At 42.5% G+C, this 21540-nt stretch overlaps 1 protein-coding gene across 1 annotated transcript in view; it reads right to left on the bottom strand.

The window, feature by feature from the left end:
* Positions 1–21540, bottom strand: part of LOC103064159 (integrin alpha-M) — a 45206-nt gene that overhangs the window by 5411 nt on the left and 18255 nt on the right. The window contains exons 7-26 of the mRNA XM_088142579.1: positions 19787–19932; positions 17783–17936; positions 16581–16731; positions 14599–14684; positions 13993–14122; positions 12037–12179; positions 10743–10886; positions 9465–9671; positions 9261–9391; positions 8120–8277; positions 7411–7571; positions 7126–7257; positions 5649–5722; positions 4736–4877; positions 4513–4626; positions 3753–3832; positions 3026–3109; positions 2451–2529; positions 1688–1795; positions 168–251 (exon numbers count right to left, since the gene is read on the bottom strand). Coding sequence (XP_087998705.1) covers positions 168–251; positions 1688–1795; positions 2451–2529; positions 3026–3109; positions 3753–3832; positions 4513–4626; positions 4736–4877; positions 5649–5722; positions 7126–7257; positions 7411–7571; positions 8120–8277; positions 9261–9391; positions 9465–9671; positions 10743–10886; positions 12037–12179; positions 13993–14122; positions 14599–14684; positions 16581–16731; positions 17783–17936; positions 19787–19932 — 2508 coding nt within the window. The remainder of the gene's footprint in view (positions 1–167; positions 252–1687; positions 1796–2450; positions 2530–3025; positions 3110–3752; positions 3833–4512; positions 4627–4735; positions 4878–5648; positions 5723–7125; positions 7258–7410; positions 7572–8119; positions 8278–9260; positions 9392–9464; positions 9672–10742; positions 10887–12036; positions 12180–13992; positions 14123–14598; positions 14685–16580; positions 16732–17782; positions 17937–19786; positions 19933–21540) is intronic.

Raw genomic sequence — 21540 nt, 5'->3', positions numbered from 1 at the left:
GGAAGACACGGAAGAATACTGTCAAGTCTGGTCATAGGAATGTTGAGACTGTGTATGGATTTCCTGTGACCAAGGGGGCAGCCCATGAGGTCACCATTTATGCAGAGCCCCCAACTCCATCTGTTTTTTAAAAGGAGATTTCTGGCTACGGCATGAGGTATACTCACCAGAACAGGTTGTTTGCTTAGCTGCTTCACAAACTCTTTGGATCCTGGAGTATCTTTTCTAGGGGTACAAATAACCTGGGGAAACTGTTGAACAAAAGAAGAAACAATCTCAGATTCAGGAGAGATTATAAGAGACCCTATTTCTGAGCTTGAAAAACAAGTCATGGGAGAGCTTGGATTTTGTAATGCTTATCTTTTCAACAATGAACCCCTTAGAGCTAAGTGGGGATGCTGATTTGAGGTTTAGAGCATGTCCAATAGGTATTTAACGTAAGTCTCTTAAGTACACTGAGAGTGAATGAAAGGAGGAAACAAAAAGAACTGCTTGAAAGCATCTCTCCTACTTTGATGATGGTGGAAGGTTCTTACCAATCTCTATTCATTTATTGTGAGCATGGAACAAGCAACTAATAGGATTCCTGGTGAAGAATACTCTTCTTGGATCAGACCAATCAACCAGCAATGGTTTATTTCCAGCAATGGCCATCTAGATACTCCTGGAGAACTTGCAAGGATTGACTAGGCTGTGTTGTTTGTTCCCAGCTTGGACTCAGAAACACTGCCTCTAACCATGAAGGTTCTGTTTACTGCTCATGGTCACTGGCCTGATTATCCCTCACAAATTGTGTTCTAACTCCATCTTCGTCCCTGACTAAATGTTGACATGGACAAAAATTCCGAATTTATGTGTTCTGCATAAAGATGGTCATATGTGCCAATTTGTTTACAATCCTGCCAATATAGTCTAGAAAAATTATCCTTGATTTGATGGAATTCTAGCAAAGAGCACCATTACTTACAAACTACACTTTCATCTTTGTGGTCAATTCCTGATGAGTTGCTGCTCAAATAGTTCAAGATTCTCTTGGTATTAAATAAAGTATATTAATGAGATCTAGATATCTTAGAAAGTAATAATTAAACTTTACTCTGAAACCTGAGGCCATTTCTTTTGCAAAATATATTCAGCCATTAACCAGATTTGTCTTTATGATTAAGTATCTATAATTATATAAAAATATGTATCGCTCACTCTTTTTTATTAAACATACTTGTCTTCTTAAAAAGAAAGAAATATTAAGGAATGGATGAAGAGGAGAAAGATCCAATGTGGCATTTCCCCCCAACATTTCCAAACTTCTAAAATGAATTTGAAATATGGATTTTAAATCTTAGATATTAATTCACCATTAAGGGAGGAATACTTGCTTAGCCAGTAAGAAATGTATTGCTAACTCAGTTTATACCTATTGAACATTATTTGTTCTTCAAATAATATGAATGCCTTTGGTAAAAAAAAACACACATCAAAATAATGTTTCAAATTAGATGTGCCTAAACCTCCCATCATGCTCTTCTTTTGTTAACTTGAATTCCCCACTCAACACTTTATTGTGTGATCTGGAATTTAGTGGATGGATTTCTTGCTGCACAATTTTGCTACACCAGTACTTATTTAGTTCCACTCCTGCAGGACAAGCAATTATATTCTCCTCCACCCAACTCCAGAGGAAATATACCTCTGAAGGGACAACCAAGGATGCGTTCCAAATCCACATCTCATTCAGCAATGTAGGAAACTGAAATGTTACTTCAACAGGAACTTTTCGATGATACGTGTTCTTCACCTATATTGGAGAAAAATGCTGTGTAAGTGAGCAGACACTCAGCATTCCTAGCCCTCAGTCAATACAGAACGTTTATAGGGGTGGGTCCCAGCTTGTATCCAGATACAGGAGGTACAATCCGGCCCTTGAAATCTCTTCTTTATTCATGTTCCCAGGATCCCACATTTTCCCCAGCCCCTGAGTGAATCTGACTTAAGTCCTTCTTAGCTGTATTCATGTAAAAATAGTAATCTTCTGACCAAGGCATCTTGAAGAGGTATAAAATCTGTTGCTACTAACTTGGAGGGAAGTCAGAGAGCTGGAATAACTGAGAGCAAAGGCAACAAAAGCCGGAGGAGGATCAACAATGGGGACACTAAACTTCATGCCAATATATTTTTCTGCCAGTTCAAGGATGGAGGGAGAGTACTTAAACTCAACGGTGGGGAAAGTTCTCTAGAAAACCGATGACTAGCAATTTTTCAGTAGTGGAAAGGACCTAAGATACATTTTTCTTGCTTGCAAATGCTTCTTAAAGTAAGAATGCATTCCTCACTAGGTGAATGAGCCCCATTCTCCTGCAATATAGCTCAAAAGGCCGTCTTCCTCCACCTTAACGAGTAAACCCCCGTCTGTTCTAAGTTCTTGATCACAAAGCTATCCACATCCCTTTCACCTTGTATCGATGTTCCACAACCCGAGTTTCATCTTCCTGGCCAGCAGAAAAATTAACATACTTAGTTGACTCATCCAAACTGGAAAAGAAATGGTGAAAGATTGAGAAAAAACACATTATGTGTTCCACTAATTCCTTAGCTATGTAAACCAAGAAAAAATGGGCAGGAAATACCTCATTTAGACAGAAGGAAAGGGCAGGAGAAGATACTTCAAGGAGATATACTGTATTATTGTATCTCCAGCAATTTTTGGAATATGAATTATTGATTTTGGCAATCAGCAGTGAAGTAGTATACTAGCGAAAAAAATACTGTACCCATTTTCTCTAGGTGTAATAACCACAGTAAATCTAATGTCTTCCATTGGTATTCCCATTGTTGCATATCAAGTGTCCTGATTAAATTCCGTATCCATTTAATCACATCATCTTTGACTTATTCAGTTGTTGAATCATAATGGAGTAACTTACAAATAATTCCAATGGACATTCTAAGTTTTAGAGCACTTCAGAGCCCTTTGAGAGAAGGTTAGGCAGTGGGAAGCCTTTGTTCTCAAATACTTGTAGCTACTTACGCATTGATGAAAACATAGATTGCATATTTGACAGGCAGCTCCGCTTGATGAACCATGTCCTTTGTGATGGTGACATCATTTTCACTGGGGAAAAAAGGAAGGATGGGCAGAGTAACAAACATATCACACATGCCACTCTCTTAAGTATAATTTGTCCCCCCCATCATATTACATTCAGCATCATCTGATATAAACATTAAGAACCTCTTTCCAATGAAGCTATATTTATTTAAGGGACATTTGCACAACAGGAAATTTCTTATATTTAAAGAAGACACATTGAAGTCAATGGAATTTATGTTAGTTATAGCCATGGAATTTGCTACTATTGGTTGTGATAATGGCGGCCAGTTTAGATGGGTTTCAAAGGAGGCTCAACAGGCTGATGGAGAATCAAGCTCTCAATGGTTATTAATATTGATGGCTATTGACCTCCTTCTGAATCAGAGGCAGCAGGTCCTAAATCTTGGTGGCTGGGAAGTGACAATGGAAGGTGCACTCACTCTTCTGTCTAGGTTTGTGAACTTCCCAGATACAGCCAGCTGAGCACTGTGTGACCACCAAGGCTCCTCTTATGAATTTAGTATCTTCTTATGTTATTGTCATTATTGCTTTATGGGCACGGCAGTTGTGGGATGACCCTAGAAAACTCTGTAAGTTGCTAGTGGAAAAATGACTGCTAATCTGCATATGAGAACATTTGCACTTCAGTCATGAGAAGCTTTACCTGGCAGCTGTGGCATTGATTTGTACCACACTTCCTAGATTTGCATCTTGAGAAACAGAAAAGGTAACAATGAAGATCACCTGAACAGAAGGAGACACAAAAGAATGAGAGGGCCCAGGATGTTTAAAGCAGAGCTGTGTTATACATTCAATCCAGTTTTATGCTTCATTAATAATTATAACAGAAATGACTTCTCCCCAGAAACGTTGGCGATGAGAAACTTGGAAACTTCTCAGTCATTGTCCCAGCTCTCTCAAGGAACTACAATGGCCAGAGTTTTGGGGTGGGAGCAATGACCATAAACCTTTGTGCAAGATAAATTTTAGAGCCAAATTCGTACACAATTATTTATTGTGAAATAATTCTTTGAACTCACAACTAGATCAGAAACAAAGCATTCTCATCTTAATGCTGTTTTGTGACAAGCCAAGGCAGAGGTTCCTAACTCTTCTGGGTGAGGAAGCAGATAGGGGATTTTGAGAACAAGCATGGACATGCTCACAAAATGGCCATTATGGACTCTTTTTATAGACAGTTCTAACATGCATTTGGCATTCCTCTTCAGGTGTTATAATGCCTTGAGTTGCTACTAACTCTTGATTCCATAGATAAAGCCAATCACCTCAATTGGGCAAAAGGCTCCAGATGTTAGATGGGTGTTGCCAGCACTATAAGAATGTCTTTGGATGGAGACTGTGGATGATTCTGGTGTCACAGATGGTCACTTTCTCCATTAGACAGACCTACAGGAAGACAGTACCTCGGCCATGCTCCGGAAGATGGGATGATTGATGTCACAGGTGGTGTTCCTCACAGGGACCTCCTCAGCAGCAGGAACAGAGCGGCATTTAATGACCACAAATCTTCTGTTGGACTGAGAATAGGACATGATAATGAATACTACAGGTGATAGACAGCACCTTCTTTGGCCATCCCCCACCTCTTTCACTCTGATGTCTCTGATTTCCCTCTAATCTTCATACCTGCACTAGCACAAATCTGCGGTAGGACAGTGAAGATGGATAGAAGAAAGTCAGGTTGGTGCTGTAAGAATCTTCTCCATCATTCCGGATGAAAACAGTAGCGTTGAGTTCAGGGGTTAGGCCAACTACCAACTCGTTCAGGCTGAAGGTAAAAAGGAGATGGTCTCTTGTTTATCACCAGTACAAGAAGGCTTGAAGTACAATCCTGTTTGGAAGCCACTCCTTTAACCTAGAGAAACCTAGCTCAGATATACAGAGACTATCTAAAGAAGAAAAAGTATTATGAACATAGTTTACATGTTCAGCTTCTTTATTATGGTTTTATATATTCCAGAGAGAGTGTGGCAGTCAAAGAGTACTCAAAATTTGTCCAGTAAAGCTTGAAGAGATTTTATGAAGAGGGGCTCCAATGGACAATCACTAGGTAGCAACACAGAATCTTGGTTGACATCTGATGGTTGCCCAGATGGTAGTCCTTCCTTAATTAACCTATTACTTTGCATTGGTACTACTTGTTTTGCTGTCCCATCAGATAGAACAGTGTTTCTCAACCTCAGCAACTTTAAGCTGTGTGGACTTCAACTCCCAGAATTCCCCAGCCAGCATGCTGGCTGGGGAATTCTAGGAGTTGAAGTCCACATATCTTCAAGTTGCAAAGGTTGAGAAACTGCTCTGTGTTCACCACATCCATAAATCCACACAGCTTAAAGCTGCTGAGGTTGAGAAACACTGAGATAGGACAACACCAATTTCCAAACACAGTTATCTTGGTAATGCAATGAGAGTTCTGCCCTATAATAATAAATATTGAACATCTAAACACCAGGAGTTCATTGGCTTTGGTCAATTTTCCATATGCATGAGTGAACTCTGTTGATGTGTGGTTGCTATAAAGATGAAAAGCATACTGTACCCAGAGAAATTGAAGGATGTTTTTAATTGGTCTCTACAAATTCCATCTTGACCGCAATTCTTTTCAAAGGGCAGCTACGAGGAGATGAGGGAAGGGTGGAGAGAGAATATCAGCCCCCATGAACAGGGGAGACTAGTGAGAAGATACTAGAGGTTGAATCAATACAATATTCCTTTTAATTACAAGTCTTGCTTTGTAGATGTTGTTACCACATTTATTTATCATCGTGTTCATATCACCTCCTGTAGAAGCTTGGTTTATGCAGAGCATTGGCTCTCAATTTAATTCTGAAAACCTTGGACCCAAACCTTCAGAGGCACAACCCACTGGGTCACACCTGCCCGACAACTGGATTTCATGATGGACCTGTATCAATGTTATTTGAGGGACCATTTCTTCCCGATTACATCTGCTCATCCTATCAGATCTGGCAGAAGAGGTATTGAGTCACATCTGGCAAGACCCAGAGATGGGTCTTTTCTGCCGTGGCACCTGCCTTATGGAACATCATTCCCCCCTCCCCAAGGTGAGGCTGGCTCTACCCCTATTAACTTTTTGCAAATCCCTCAAAACTTGGCTATGTCATCGGGCTTGGGGGCCCCAGGGGAGTGGAGAGTTGTTGAGGTGGTGTGCTGTTGTTAACATCTGTTGCTCTCTCCTTGCCTTTTAATTATATTAATAATTTAAAATTGTTGATTGTTTTTATATTATTGTTTTTAAATTTTTGATTGTACACGGCCCAGAGTCACATTTGGTGAGATGGGTGGCTATATAAATATGAATAAATAAATGAATAAATGTTAAACTAAACTCAGTGAACTGACTAGCTGAGCATTTATGACCAGAACCCCCCCCCCCAAATGATGACTTTGTGCTGCTGAGGAAGAACTTCCAGCAAGACCACTTGTGATGGAAAGAATTTACACAAGCAAGTGCAAGGGCTTGTCAGAATCCAGTTCCCCATTGTTAGCTCTATAAGGTAGACCAGACTAAGAAACAAACACTGCAGACCTAAAGCTACTCTTATTAGAACAGCTACAGTAATAGAATCTTGCAAGTTTAAATGTGCTTCCCTTCCTCCCTATTTTATCTTCATGAGAATTAATGGAGGGAGCTGTCTCCATTTGTAAACCATTTTGTAAACCATTTTCTTCATCTGGGCTCAAGCCTCGTTTATTTAATCATTGCCTTGGTAGCAGATCTTCCCTCTGTCCTTCAAGGCCATCCTCTGTACCAGTGTTTTTCAACCTTAGCAACTTGAAGACGAGTGGACTCCAACTCCCAGAATTCTCCACCCAGCACGGCTGGCTGGGGAATTCTGGGAGATGAAGTCCACACATCTTCAAATTGCAAAGGTTGAGAAACACTGCTCTGTGCTCACCACATCCATAAATTAAGCTTCAACTTCCTGCCTTTTTTATATGTATCTGTTCCGCCAAGTGACACTACAAGGATGCTCTGCTGAGCATGGACTTACTGATGCCGTAAGCCGATTAGGTTCATCTTCCTGTAGGATGGGTCGCAGGTTGTTGGCACGGGGGATGGGGTCTCCTATCAGGGTATAATTCACCTGGAGAATTATGGGTGTGAGGCTGTCTTCTATGCAAGTCTTTCCTCATGAGGAAGCAGGGAAAAACAAGAAAAGAACTGCTTGATTTCATGACAGCATCTTATATTTTACGTTGAAGATTAATTTTTTTTAAAAAAATGTATCTGGTTTTAATCCCGCCCATCCCACCCCCTCCAAGAGCTCTGCTCTCACCGGTAATTTTATGCGGTAGTTCTTGGAGTCTGGTCTCACACCGATCTTCATCTCTTCTGTGATGGTAGACGAGCCCGAACCTTGGTCAAAAACGGCTCGCACTTTTTGTCGACCAGGATCCAAAGTCAAAGTATACCGAATGGTGCTTGAAATGTCAGTGCCTGAAGGAGATGACAATAAGACCCAGAAGACCTGGATTCTAAGAAGGGTCATGATATACAGCACAACTTCCCTCACAAGATGCTTAGAGCACAACCATCCACTTGCTGGTGTTCACAACCTTAAGGAACCGTAAAACGAACTCTTGCCGCATTAGTGGCACTCTAGCTAGGAATCCCTACTATTGTCTTGGGTTTGAGGACATTGTCTTTAGTGATGCTAGGTTTAATGAAGGATTGCACTGAAATTATATCCTGACAAATTTTCCACATTAATTTACTTATGGAAGAACATTGCAGAAGACAGCAGACAATATTCCAGGAGAGTGAAATCTTCTGAACTTTGGAGGTCAGATCTCTAAAGCCTTGCTATTGACTCACACAAATCAAACAATCATAATCAAATCAAGCAATCACAAATCAAACAATCACAAAAAATTAGAATGGTCCCAATATTGCCCTTCAGCTGTAGATAAGCTGTGGGGAAGAAATAATCTTAATGGGAAGCTGTCGTGAACCCAAATTATACCTTTGAAGATCTGTGGACCTACCTAAGGTAAACCGTGGGTCTCTCTGGATTTCAAAGTTGACTGTTGCCTGGCTGATTTCTTTGTTCAGCACTTCCTGGCCTTGGCACTCAAAGGCAGAGATGGGGATGACAGATGGGGTAAAGGTAATTCTGGCCACTACCCTGAGCACAGGTCGTGATCTATTGCAGACATAAAGAGGTACATACTGGAGTGGACTGTAGGGAATCGTTCTGGACCCCTTCTGAGAGGATCCACCCACTTGTTAGAAAACGCCATTTAGACTCTCAAAATATTTCAGACACAGACACAAACAACACAAACAATTTTCTGGGAACTTTTGCTGTGTAAGTTGGCACTCAGGTCAAAGAAGTACAGGCAACATTCAGGCTGGGTTATGACTCATAGAATAAAAGTGCTATTTAGTCTTCTCTCAGACTGTTGCTCTTCAAGATTTGCTCTATTAGGTACCTCTGACTCCTGCGTAGATTTTTTTTTAGCAGGGAAAGTGGGCAATTACATTTCCCTGCCTTTTGAGTGCAAGGAAAATGCAATATTTTAAAAACAGATGTGTCCCCTTGAGTCTTGAAGAGCAACAGTCTGAGAGAAGACTAAATAGCACTTTTATTCTATGAGTCATAATCCAGCCTGAATGTTGCCTGTACTTCTTTGACCTGAGTGCCAACTTACACAGCAAAAGTTCCCAGAAAATTGGCTTTGCACATATCTTTGTGTGTTTCTGTGGAATGAATATGGTTTCTATGCAGGAGTTGCTTTACTTTTCCATGTTAGGTAGCAAAATGTCTGCAATCTATCCTAAGTCTCCGTGTCTTTCCTAGTTGTGCCTGGCCCAACTGCTTTCCTTTCCTTTGATTCGATAAATTAAGGGACCCCTTTAAAAGAGTTCCTTTAATTTACAGATCGATTTTTCTCACCCTTCATTAGAAACGGGCCACTGTCTACTTCAGCCCTTTGCATAGGGTACATTCACACAGATAGCCTTTAAAGCAGTGCTGTCCAAACTTGGCCACTTTAAGATGAGTGGACTTCAACTCCCAGAATTCTGGCTGGCTGGGGAATTCTGGGAGTTGAAGTCCACTCATCTTAAAGTGGCCAAGTTTGGACAACACTGCTTTAAACGAAACCCTGTAAAAACCAGGCTTACCTTAGGAGCAGCACTTGTCCCTCAGCCCCAGCAGTCACATCGGGGAGCCCATCTCCTGAAAGATCTGACCCCCCGTCAAGAGCCTGGCCGAAGTACTGCAGCCTGGTGGCAAGGAGAGAAGCTCTGATGCGCTGTGGAGAAGAGAAACGGCGTAAGAAGATGGAGAGGCAGAGGGATGAAAGAGAGAGGCAGCTGAAGACTCACCTGGCTGAACGCTTGGTTGACAGATCTTCTCTTCCCCTTGAAGATGTACACAGCTCCTTGATTCTCATCCTCCATTGGTGCCCCAACCGCTACATCCGTCCACTGATCCCCAGTTATCTCCCCTGCCTCTGCTATGCTGGTTCCAAAGCGGCCCAAGGGGTGATGGGGCTCCCCTTGCAATTCCTTGCCACAGAAAAATGTTTCTCCCTGGGAAACAGGGTGGGGGGAGAGACACAAGAACGGTGTTGAAAGCATGCTCTCTTGAAGCCACTGTGCCTGGAGGAAACCAGGCACATAATGGTAGCCTGCTCGCTTCACTGAACATGGGCATCCTGACTTTGGCTAGTCCTCTCCCCTCTTCACTTTGAAAACTGGCCCCCTGACAAAAGAACGCATCATGGCTCCCGCTGACATTATCTGGTCCTCTTGCTGGCGGGCGCCCAATCAGTTCTTCCCCATTCTGTGCTGCCTTAGCCTTGCCAAGTCTCACAGTTCTCCTTTCCCGGCTGCCAAATTGGGGGAAATGCATAATTGAAAATAACAGCCCAGCTTGTATTTCTGTTCATCTCCCCCAGGGTGTGGTCAAAAAAGTCAAGGTGGTGGCTGCAATGGTGCAATTGAAGCTTTGCAATATGCACAAACGATCAGTGGAGATTCTTTTGCATTGTTGCAGCTGCCATCTTGACTTTTTTGACCACATCTTGCAGCCACTCCTGCTCTCCCACCTGCAATGCCTAGCAGAACTCAGCTTGTGCTGTGAGGTCTTAATCTTGCCTGGTTCTCAGTCCGTATTATTAGCTTCCCACACAGCCAGAAACACAAAATATCCAGGACTATGGGACATCGCCACACAGCTGGACTGTCCGATCATTCAGTTCATGTCCACAATCCTCTCTCAACTCCTTTTGACTTTCCAACATCTGTGACAGTCCTGTTTCTCAATTCAGGCTAGTATTTTGAAATGACCTTGGGCTAAACATTGGTACATTGTCTCAGGATTTATAGTATAACTAGGCTCAGCCTAGCTGCTTGTAAGGAAAGCACAATGAATGAATGAATGAATGAATGAATGAATGAATGAATGAATGAATGAAGTATGTTTTTTAAAGTTGATGTAAGTCTAGCTTATATTATTCTTTAAGGTCCCAAGGCTCTGAATGCAACACATATAGAATTACTGAGCAGACAATCCAGCCCAGCCCAGCCCAGCCCAGCCCAGCCCAGCCCAGCCCAGCCCAGCCCAGCCCAGCCCAGCCCCCAGCCCAGTTTTTTACCTACCTGCCTTTGGCAAACATAGACCCTTCCTCCTGCAGTGCCATCATAATACATCGGTGCTCCAATGAGGACCAAGTCAGTGTTGCTGTCTCTGTCCAAGTCCACAGCACACAGGGCAGCCCCAAAATACGAGCCAATCTGGGGGGACTTAAAAGTTTCCATTTTTTAAAGATGATCCTTTGCCTAGGATCCCCAAGTCTGACCAATGTCCCTGCCTGATGCCCCCTCCTTTTTCCCCCTTATCCACTGGGTGTCCCAGCAAAGCCTCCATTGCCACAGACAGAAAAGAAAGCAACTTTCTGCATACTTAGCTTGGGACCCATCAGCCAGATGCAGCAGCCAAACCTGGCAGAGTTGCTGATCAATTTCAGCATTTCAACTCTTTGGGGACGGATAAAGTATTTAAACTCTTTGGGACTTCCACTCAAGAATATTCAGATTTATTGCTCAACATCTTAGAATCCCTTCTTGGGAGCTACTATATGACATTTATACTGGATTTAAATAGCACCTCTCCAATGTCATGAATGGCTATATATTCAGAGGATCAAACTTCTCCTTAAATCTGGAGAGACTCAAACAAGTTGAGGTTTAGTCGGTATCCATAATGCTTTAGGATGGGCTTATTTATTCAGATGCCTGAAATTTTTAAATACAGTGGTACCTCGGGTCATGAACGCTTCTGTTCAAGACCAGTTCAGGTCACGAACAGCTCCGTTCGCAAAATTTTGCCTCCGTTCGCGAACGCTGGATCGGGTGACGAACAGGATCCGTGGCCATTTTCCCTCCCGTGACATGTGGTCGTGGCTTCCTGTAGGGAGGGGGACTTTCCCTCCAAGCAATAACCGCCTCCCCGCCCGCCTTCCTGTCCTCCACGCCAGAAGTCGCGTCGAGCAAGGTTAGCATTCTCTCTCTTCGTACTGTATTTTGTTTCATATTTTTGCGGTTTAAAAAAAAAAAACATATGGTTCAGAACGGATTAACCGTAATTACATTGAAACTTATGGGGAAATTTGATTTGGGACGCGACCAAAATCAGGTCGTGACCAAATTCGGAGGGGTCAGAACGGATTAGCCGTATTTACATTGAACCTTATGGGAAAATTTGATTCGGGTCGCGACCAATTTGGGTCGCAACCAGAGTCACAGAACAAATTGAGTTCGTGAACCGAGGTACCACTGTATTTTGCTGGAATTGAGGAATGTAGTTTCAATGGAAGAAGAGAAGTCTTCTTCTCTGGTTGATGGACCACACGCCAATCAAAACAATCCTGGAGGTCATCAGAAGCCCTTTTACCTGCTTTAAAGACAGCTCTGACTTTTGCTTCCATTGCCCTTTCTCCTGGCTGAACCAGGCAACTTTGCCTGCATGTTGGTAACGTGGGGCCCCCACCACATAGCTTCTCCGTCCATTGACTTGAACTTCCTGAATTGAATAACCTGGTGAGGACACAAGAATGATCAAGCAAGAGGATGGAACACAGCTTCTCTAAAGGACACCCAACTTATTTACAATTTTATGAAAGGCATTCTCAATTAGTAAGTGTGATGCAGATGAATGTATTGTCGAAGGCTTTCACGGCCGGCATACGATGGCTGGACCACAAAACGCAGCATCCATACCAGGATAAAAGAACACAAAAGACACTGCAGACTACAGCAACCAGAAAAATCTGCAGTAGCTGAACATGCTCTCAAGCACACTGGACACAAAATCCTATTTGAAAACACAGAGATACTGGACAACACCAACAGCCACTATACCAGGCTATACCGGGAAGCCATTGAGATTCACAAACACCAGCACAGTTTCAATAAAAAAGAGGAGAGTCTAAAAATCAACAAAACCTGGCTACCAATCCTGAAAAATACAGCCTGCAAAAGGTCAACGAACTCAGCCCAACCACCAGGACATGTGAACAGTTCACACAATGAACTTGCTAATCACCCCCAGCAGCCCCTCGTTAACAATTCAGTAGAAGAAAAAACCCTGCCTAATCCCCAGGAAAATACACACAGATGCTGACTCCAAAACAAGCAGCCATTCAGTAACCCAACCCCCCCCACACCCCCCCCCCAGATCTCTATAAATACCCACAGAAGGGTCACTTCACCCTGGGCACAGAGAGAACTGCTCCTGTCTGTGCTCCTGCACTCTGAAGATGCCGGTCACAGATGCTGGCGAAACGTTAGGAAACAAGACTTCAAGACCACGGCCACACAGCCCGGAAGACCCACACCAGCCATCGTGATGCAGAGGCTTCCGGGGTGTGCTTGGCCCAAGAGAAAAATTAGCCTGTATGATGTAATCCAGTGTTGTCCAAACTTGGCCATTTTAAGATGAGTGGACTTCAACTCCCAGAATTCTGGCTGGGGAATTCTAGGAGTTGGAGTCCACTCATCTTAAAGTGGCCAAGTTTGGACAAGACTGATGTAATCTATTGTGTGCCACAAGCGAATGTCCATGGCAGTAAGAACAGTTCCTAGATCTTCCTTTCTTACATCCTCAAATTACAGAGGAGCTGGGATTCCGCTTTCGTTAGGCCTGCTGTACGTGACCTGCAAAGCTCTGAATGACTCTTAGATGACAGCAGTGATCAGTCAGAGTTTGGCAGCCCAGATATAGTGGGCCTACAATTACGCAAAATGGCAAAATCATTCTTTAGGTTTTGGAATGGATTGGCTGTTGATGGACCATGGAGCAGTTGGCTATCTAGTGCTGGTCACCACTACCTGCCAGGTTAAAGCCACTTGGGATCTAGTCAGTGGACCCATGAAAAGAGTAGGAAAACAGCAGACTGACGGTGGTGTTGATGGGGTGATGATGATGATAATGATGACAACGATGACAATTTTTTGCAAGACAAGTTCTGTACTCGTCCAAGACATTTTGAGCAAAAATGGTTCAACTCCAATGTCCCAGTTAGCATTTCAAAATGTCTTCTGCAGAATCCAAACACCAGTTCCTGCTTTCTCCCCTGCTTCTTCATGATACCCTTTGTCAAAGGTGGCTTCACATTCCTGTATGACAAGACCATCAAGCTTGCCATGAACATAGCATATAGCCTGTAGACTTGCTTCCACATTCCACATCAGCTATTCAAGTTGTACTTTTGAAAATAATCAGAGACACCAATTTTTGCCTTTTGCAGTCTCCTCTCTTCCAAAGGAGCTAGAGACAGACTCTGTAGCAGCTGCCCAAAGTTTTCCACCAAGAATGGGACTAGAGCAATTCTTTGTTTTTGACTCTTACCAAGATAAGACGATTTCAGATCATTAGCAGCGGTGGAAATATTGATAAAAGTCGAATCACCACGGCTCTTGTAAAGGAAGACCCCTCCAGACCAATCATAGGTTCCAACTGCTCCCAATATGGAGCCATCCTAAACCAGCAAAAGAACCAGCAAAGCAGAGATGATGTTAATCAGTTGAAAAAAATATCCATCAGATGAAGGTTGCGGTCTTCCTCCTTTCATATGACACTAAGGCATTTTGAAAGTTTTCTTTTCTATAGCTCCACCTGTAATAACCAAGTTTGGGGCCAATCAAGCATTCAAAAAAAATCCCATACACTGGATTAGCCAGATCCAACCATCTACCTCTGTAGGTATCAGGAATCCCAAGAAACATAACTCAGCACATTTTCCTTTCAAACATTGAAGTCCACATAGACTAAGCTGTGCAGCGACAGCCCATTCTATCATTTGTCCAAGGTAGCCCACTAATCTTCATCCCCAAAGGCATTTAATTCTGACATTTTTTCCTACCCAAGTCTCTATTTTATGTTTCTACATTAGCCTGACCTGCTACTTATCAAAATCTAGTTTGCACTGGGGAATCCGAGGTAAGAGTGACTCACCGGGGTCTGTAAGGCACTGAACCCTTCCTGGGACATCTCTAAACGGAAGGAGTCAGAGATGCTGCCAGTGCTTTGGGACTGAGTACCTGCAGAAGGAAGGTAGAAAGAAAGACAAAGTTTTCTCAGCCAGGTTCAGTCCCTGAGATGCATCTAGGGGATCAGAAGGTGGACCATCCTGGAACAGGGGAGGTGCCACTGGGGCAGAAGATGGCATCAGGTTGACTGAAAGAAATGCCTAGCAAGTGCTGGTGTCTTTTGGTGCAACCTAATGGCTTTGGGGAGGTGATGATGGTAGAGCAATGGCAGGCTGAGCAGAAGGATAGCCTGCCATCTTAGTTCTGTTCTTTCACCCTTTACATCTTCTTTCCAGAGACAATGAAAAAGAAGGTTAACATCCTAAAAATCATGTCAGACTTGCAGGTGTCAAAACCTGTACACCAGAATGAATTGCTTGCATATTACTGGTAATGCCTAAGTGACTTGCATAAGGAATGTATATCAGGATAGGTCCTCCACCTTACTCTTCATGGAAGAAGACGGGAAGAGAAATGAAGCTGAGCTTTGATTTCTTTTAGCATTTATTAGATTACTTAATTCCATTTTGTTCCTCCAGGAGCATCTACTGTGCCTACCTGCAAACTCACCATCTTGGGAGGGAAATAATGGTTAGAAGATGATAAATTGTCTGAGATAATATCCTGAATGAAGCCTCTTACACAGCCACGTGACTGGTTGATGTGACTCACAATTTAAGGTTATGGCTCAGTGGTAGCTAATGGTTATAATGCAGAAAGAATGGCTGGAATGTCTTGTCTGGGGACAATCAGGCCAATGCAGAGACCATTAAAACCATTAAAACTTTTGAGCTGTCTAGATCTCTTAATCAGGCAAAAAAAAAAATGGTATTGGAAGGGGGATGAAAGTGAAATCTACATGGCCAAATTCTTAAGATGGAGTGTGAAGGGAAACTGGAGACTTAAGCTCTGAGTTTTTTCTACTCAGAAGGTGTTACTGTAGAAATCTGGAAAAAAAACTGTAATGGCATGCTCACAAACTGAGGTTAGATTAAATAAGCCCCCTTATTTTTGCAAAAGTTGTCTCCCTCTGCCACCTTATAGTCTTCTTGGTGGTCCAGGGAAATGAGCCTAAGAGGACATTGCTTTCAGTGCCTGAAAGATAAACCAGATGCATTTTGCAAAGCTATATGTTGTTTGCAAAGCGCTAGATGTCCCAACATGTGGACCTCCCAATTAACTTGCATATTTATTTGTTTATCATTTCATGATACCCCTCAGACGATGGAAATTTGTCCATAACAGGGTAATTCTGGATTCTGATACTGTAGTATCCATATCCAAAAATATCCCGAGAAACATTCTGATGTAGCTAAAGATTCTAACAGGTACTTTCAAAATGTTGAAAAAAGTGTACAGAATTTTTCAAAATCAACTTAATTGGTAAGAGCCAAAATTAGGCATATTGAAAGCAGATCCATTTAGATGGATTCAATTTATTCATAGCCAATTTATATTCCATTCATTTCAATGGGCTTTTACTCAAAATATGTCTAAATCTGGATCCAGGTCAATATTTATTATGGATATTCTTCTAGTTAAATAACAGCAGATAAGCATATTTCCAACTGGCAAAATCAAGATAGATAGATAGATAGATAGATAGATAGATAGATAGATAGATAGATAGATAGATAGATAGACAGACAGACAGACAGACAGATGATAACCTATGTCTTTGCTCCTCCCTATGTTGCTGAAAATACCTCATAAAAGGCAGCCCTGAAAGTCCCTCATGGCAGCTGGAGTATCAGGATCCAGAATCTAGCAGTCATCATGTCTCTCCTGGGCATTCTGACTAGGGTGACATTCCATAAATCATGTATGATACTGAGGTTCAGTCTTTTAACTACCCGTTTGGGCCCCAGATCTTAGCATTATTTCTAGGCAACCCATTGGATGTGATACCTTCTATGGCAAAAATTCTATCCTGAAGTTTGCTCTGGATGTCCTTGAGAGCATCAAAGTTGTTCACAGAGAAAACATGGTCCACAGGGGGTGCTGAGGCAATATCAATGAGTTCCTGCTTTGCAGATCCTGATGAGAAAGCTTGCCCGACCTTGGTGATATGCCAGAGATGGCATAAGGGAATAAAAATAGAGAATGTATTGAAAAGAGAAGGCCAAAAGCCATTGTTACTTTGCTCAGAATAAGCATTTTGCCTGTTAGTAATCTTTCCCTCCATTTGTAGAGGAACCCCTTTCTCCTTAATTCTTTCCTACCATGGCCTGTAATCTGGGTTGAGAATGAACTCCCCCCATACGTTTATTCTACCCCTCCAATATGCCTCTATCACCTCCTTCCATCACCTTCCTCTCCTAATACCTGAAATAAACCCTACAAAGGTAATTTCTCAGCGTCTCTAAAAGACTGCATCTGCCCTTACAAGTCTTGCAGCTATTAAGATCTCCAGAGGAAGTCTGTCTCTTGGGTCTGTCATTTTCAGTGGTCCATTTGGTGTGGAAACTCGAGAGACTTCCCACAATTTGAGCTCCCTATCCAATGAGATCAGGCCAGTTTTTTTTCCTTTATCCAGTAGTGGAGAATATGTGTAGCTCATAGCTGACCTGTTGGGTTCATGCTGTTCTCTAAACGTAGTTGTTTTCATGCAGACATTTCATTACGAGGTAGGTAACTTCATCGACGTATGTATATTTCATTACCAGACTAGGTAACATCACCATGCACTAATGACGTTACCTAGTGTGGTAATGAAGCATCTTCAGGAAAACAACCAAGCTCAGAGAATACCCAAAAGCCAATGTTTTTCTTATCATTCCTCAGCACACAAATGAAGTGGACTTTTGACATCTAAATGGAACTGGGGGCATCTTGGCTGCCTAACTGTTTTTATGTTCTGAAATTATGGTTCAAATTGTATTTGCATTCTAGTACTATTGTTTTAACTTTTTGTTAACTGCCTTGAACACTATACGTGCAGACTCCAAAAAACACATTTTGAAGAAAGGCCTTTTGTTGATAGAGTGAGAATGAATAATACATTTCCCTCTTTACCCTCTGTTCATATTGGTGGCAACTCTATATGTTGGAACAATCAGAGGGAAATAGCATGCTCTTATTTCCTTGTAATGTACTGCTAATGTTCTCACCCCAATAGCAAAACGGATGATGTTAGCATTTTCTGCTTCTGGAATCACTTCATCGTATTCTAGAAGATCTCCTGATTTCTCTCCATCAGTTATCACAATGAGAATTTTAGATGCACCACTGCGGGATCCTTTTTCTGGGAGAAACATTTCACGCCTAAAAAAAATGAGAAAAATAATAATAAATTGAACCTCTCCCTTCCTTCCTGTCCAATTTCTGAAAACTTGATCTCAGATGAATGCAATGTAAAGAAAGAAGTGAAAATCTTATAGAGAAATTAATAAATATTCGGTACAAATTATTTAAGAATAAAAATTAGGGGTGACTGTAGCTTTGCTCCATGTATCTGTTAATGGGACAAAAATAAAGGGAAAGGGAACAACGGCTTTTGTTGGTTAAAACAAAATGGGAAGGAGATGGAAGCAGGGAGGATGCTGTTCCACAAAAGGGGGACAGCAACAGAAAAGGCCCACCTTCGTGGCCCTGATGGTAACGCTCTTTTAGAGTAGGAATCCAGAAGGAACTTTCCTTTCCAGATATTGTTGATGGTCAGATACCTCTGAGAATAGGCTGTCCTGAAGATATTCAGGCCCTGAGCCATGTAGGGCATCCAAGATGGCAACTACCACCTTGAACTGCACCTGGAAGACAGCTGGTAGCCCGTGCAGCTCCCAAAGTACTGGTATTTTCTGGACAAAATGAGATGCAACCACCCCACTCAGGCTGTTGCGTTTTGGACCAGCTGTAGCTTCTGAGTGGACTTCAAGGGCAGCCCTATGGACAGCACATTCCAGGAAGAAATTGATGCATAAGTGACACTAAGGAAGGCATCATGATCCAGGGATAGTCATAATTGGTGTAGCAGGTGGACTTGTGCAAAGGTGCTCCTGGTTCCAGGTGTCACCTGCTTCTTGAGATTTTAAAGGAACAAGAACATAGTTTCTGTGCAAATCTTCAGGTCTGGTTCTTTCATTATGAGCTAGCTTTTTTGCAAATCACAGCCTGTTCTGGCAAAAAGCAAACAAAAAGAGTTACAGGCAGACCTTGCTTACTGACTGCCTTGTTTAGCGACTGTTCAAAGTTATGAACCTTACAACTAGTCCTCCTTTTACAACTGTCACAGCATCCCATGGTCATGGGATTGCCATTTGTGTGCTTCACAACCAGCAGAGTCAATGGAGAAGCCGGCAGTAAAATTGCAAATTGCGGTCATGTGATGTCTCACTTAATGACTGCAATGATTTGCTTAATGACCATAGCGTAAGTAAGTCAGTCAGTCCATTGCAGTCACATGTCTCACTTAAAACTGCATTGCTTAGTGATGGAGTTATCAGTCCCAATTGTGGTCGCTACGTGAGGACTACCTGTATATCCATTTCAGATGTATGTTTTTCTCATTCTAGGTAAGGGGCAGTAGTACTCTGATTTTTCAGGATCTGCTTCTGATCCTGGATTAAATTGTATTCAACAATCATTGGAGTGATCAAGAGGAAATTAGTTCATTTCAAAAAATCCAGATCAAGCTATTCAAGCTGATCAGATTATCTCTACATATTCCCGTGGAAGACAAATTAAATTATTTCATTCCTTTATTGGTCCAGTATTGTTAAACATGTCTCAGTACAAAAGACAGTTTAATATTTCTTTCCAGTTATAAAGAAAATCATGGGAGCTGCTTTTACATTCATTTCTGGATCATAAATGACAATGAAATTGCATTTTTAAAGTTGGGGGGGAAAATCATTTCAAATGAGGTCCCAAACCCAGGAAACTCTGGGAAGTAAGTGGAGGTATCTGCAGGGTTTGATCAAAAAAGTCAAGATGGTGGGTGCGATGGTGTGATCAAAGCCCCGTCTGCTTTTTTTTAACCACACCCTGCGGACAACCCCGCACGGATCCTCTTTAAATGCAAGTAAAAGATGAGCGCTCTAGGCTACGTGACTGGAGCGGAAGCAAGTGCCAGCATGTTGTGTTAAATTAAAAAGAACCAAACAATGAATACTTACACCACTTTCTGGATATAGGTAGCTGTGAACGTAGCTCCACGCAGCTGCTCGATTGGTCTAATCAAAGCATCGGAATTCTTGGTATTTTTGAAACGAAGAAAGTCAAAGTGTTCCTGATATGTACCTGAGTACTGGGACAAGCCAAACTAGGGAGGGAGGGAGGGAAGGAGGAATTATCTCCTTTTAAAATTATAAAAGTTAAAATTTAAAATTTAGGAATTATCTCCTAAAAAAAAAAACTATGATTTTTTTATTTGTTCAATTTATATGGCTGCCTATCTTCCATAGAACTCTGGGCAGCTAATGACACATTAAAACATCATACAAAATAGTAGCAAAAAATCAACCAATAAAGAAAAGCTGTAATGGCCACCAAGGAAAAATACAATCTAATAAACTAAGAACACCCACGGGATCCAACTAATCTTCCCACCCCCACGGTTGTGAACACATCGAGATCTTCAAACTTTTTGGAAAGCTGGCAGGGTTGAGGCCAATCTAATCTCAGGGGGTACGTTGTTCCAAAAGGCAGGCACAGTGACAGAAAAGGTCTCCTTCCTGGGTCCTCCAAGATAACATTCTTTAATTGAGGGGACCCACAGCATGCCTGCCCTGCCAGACCTACTGGAAGAGGTAGAAACAACTGGGGAGAGGTGGTCCTGCAAATCACCCAGCCCCATGCTATGGAGGGCTGTTTAGGTGACAACCAGCACCTTGAATTAACTTCTGGATTTTCTTCAAGGGCAGCCCCATGTAGAGCACAGAACATTAATCCACTTGGGAGGTGACCAAGACATAAGTGACCATGAGCAGTGCCCCCTGGTTCAGGATGGGGTGCACTTGGTGCACAAGATGAAGTTGTGCAAAGGCCCTCCTGGCGTGGCTACCACCTGTTCCTGAAACAGGAGCTACAAGTCCAGGAGGACCACTAAATTGTGCAACTGTTTAGGGTAGTGCAACCCTAACTGTAACTAAAGATGGAAAATTACCAGATCTGGGACACCCTAAAACCCAAAGCCATTTAGTCTTGTTAGGGTTGAGCTGAAGTCTTTTTTCCCTCATCCAGGCCTCCACAGCCTTCAGACACCAAGACAGAGCTCCCACAGCATCACTTAGTTGGCCTGAGGCCGAGATTTAAAGATGGGTATCAACAACATCAACAACAACAACAATAGGGGGCGCGGTGGCGCAGCGGCTTAATGATGCGGAAAGTTGCCAGCCAGAAATGGTCGACGCTTCAGCGGTTCGAGTCCAGCCTTCGCGTTAACAGGGTGAGCTCCTGTTTCCTCCCCAGTTCCTTTCAACCCAACAGTTCGAAAACTCATGTGAGTAGATAAATGGGGACTCTCTCTCTGGTGGGAGGAAAAATGCTGGCGGTGCCTTGCAAAAAGGAGTTGGGAGCAGTTGCTGGTAAGCGTGAAAAACCGGGCGCACCCAAAAAGGGCGCAAAGCAACGGAAACCCCGCCTCCTGCGCTCGCCAGCTGGCTCTGCTCTAGGAAGGAGGCTCTGGCAAACCACTTCCGAAACACCTTGCCTTGAAAACTGCAAAGGACTTGTCCAAAGCAGTCACTGCAGAGTTGGTAACGACTGAGCGCAGATTAAAAAAAAAAAAAATCAACAACATACTGATGATACAGGTAGTCCTTGCTTAATGTCCATTCGTTTAGCGACCATTCAATGTTACAATGGCACCAAATGAATGGACTTACGACCAGTCCTTGAAGTTCTGGCCGTAGCAGTGCCCCTGCAGTCA

The sequence above is a fragment of the Python bivittatus genome, unplaced genomic scaffold, assembly GCF_059951505.1.
Source record: "Python bivittatus isolate LINGU-HERP-01145 unplaced genomic scaffold, Pbiv_v1 ctg000440_np1212, whole genome shotgun sequence".
Lineage (NCBI taxonomy): Eukaryota > Metazoa > Chordata > Lepidosauria > Squamata > Pythonidae > Python > Python bivittatus.
This window is presented reverse-complemented; position numbering and strand designations above follow the sequence as displayed.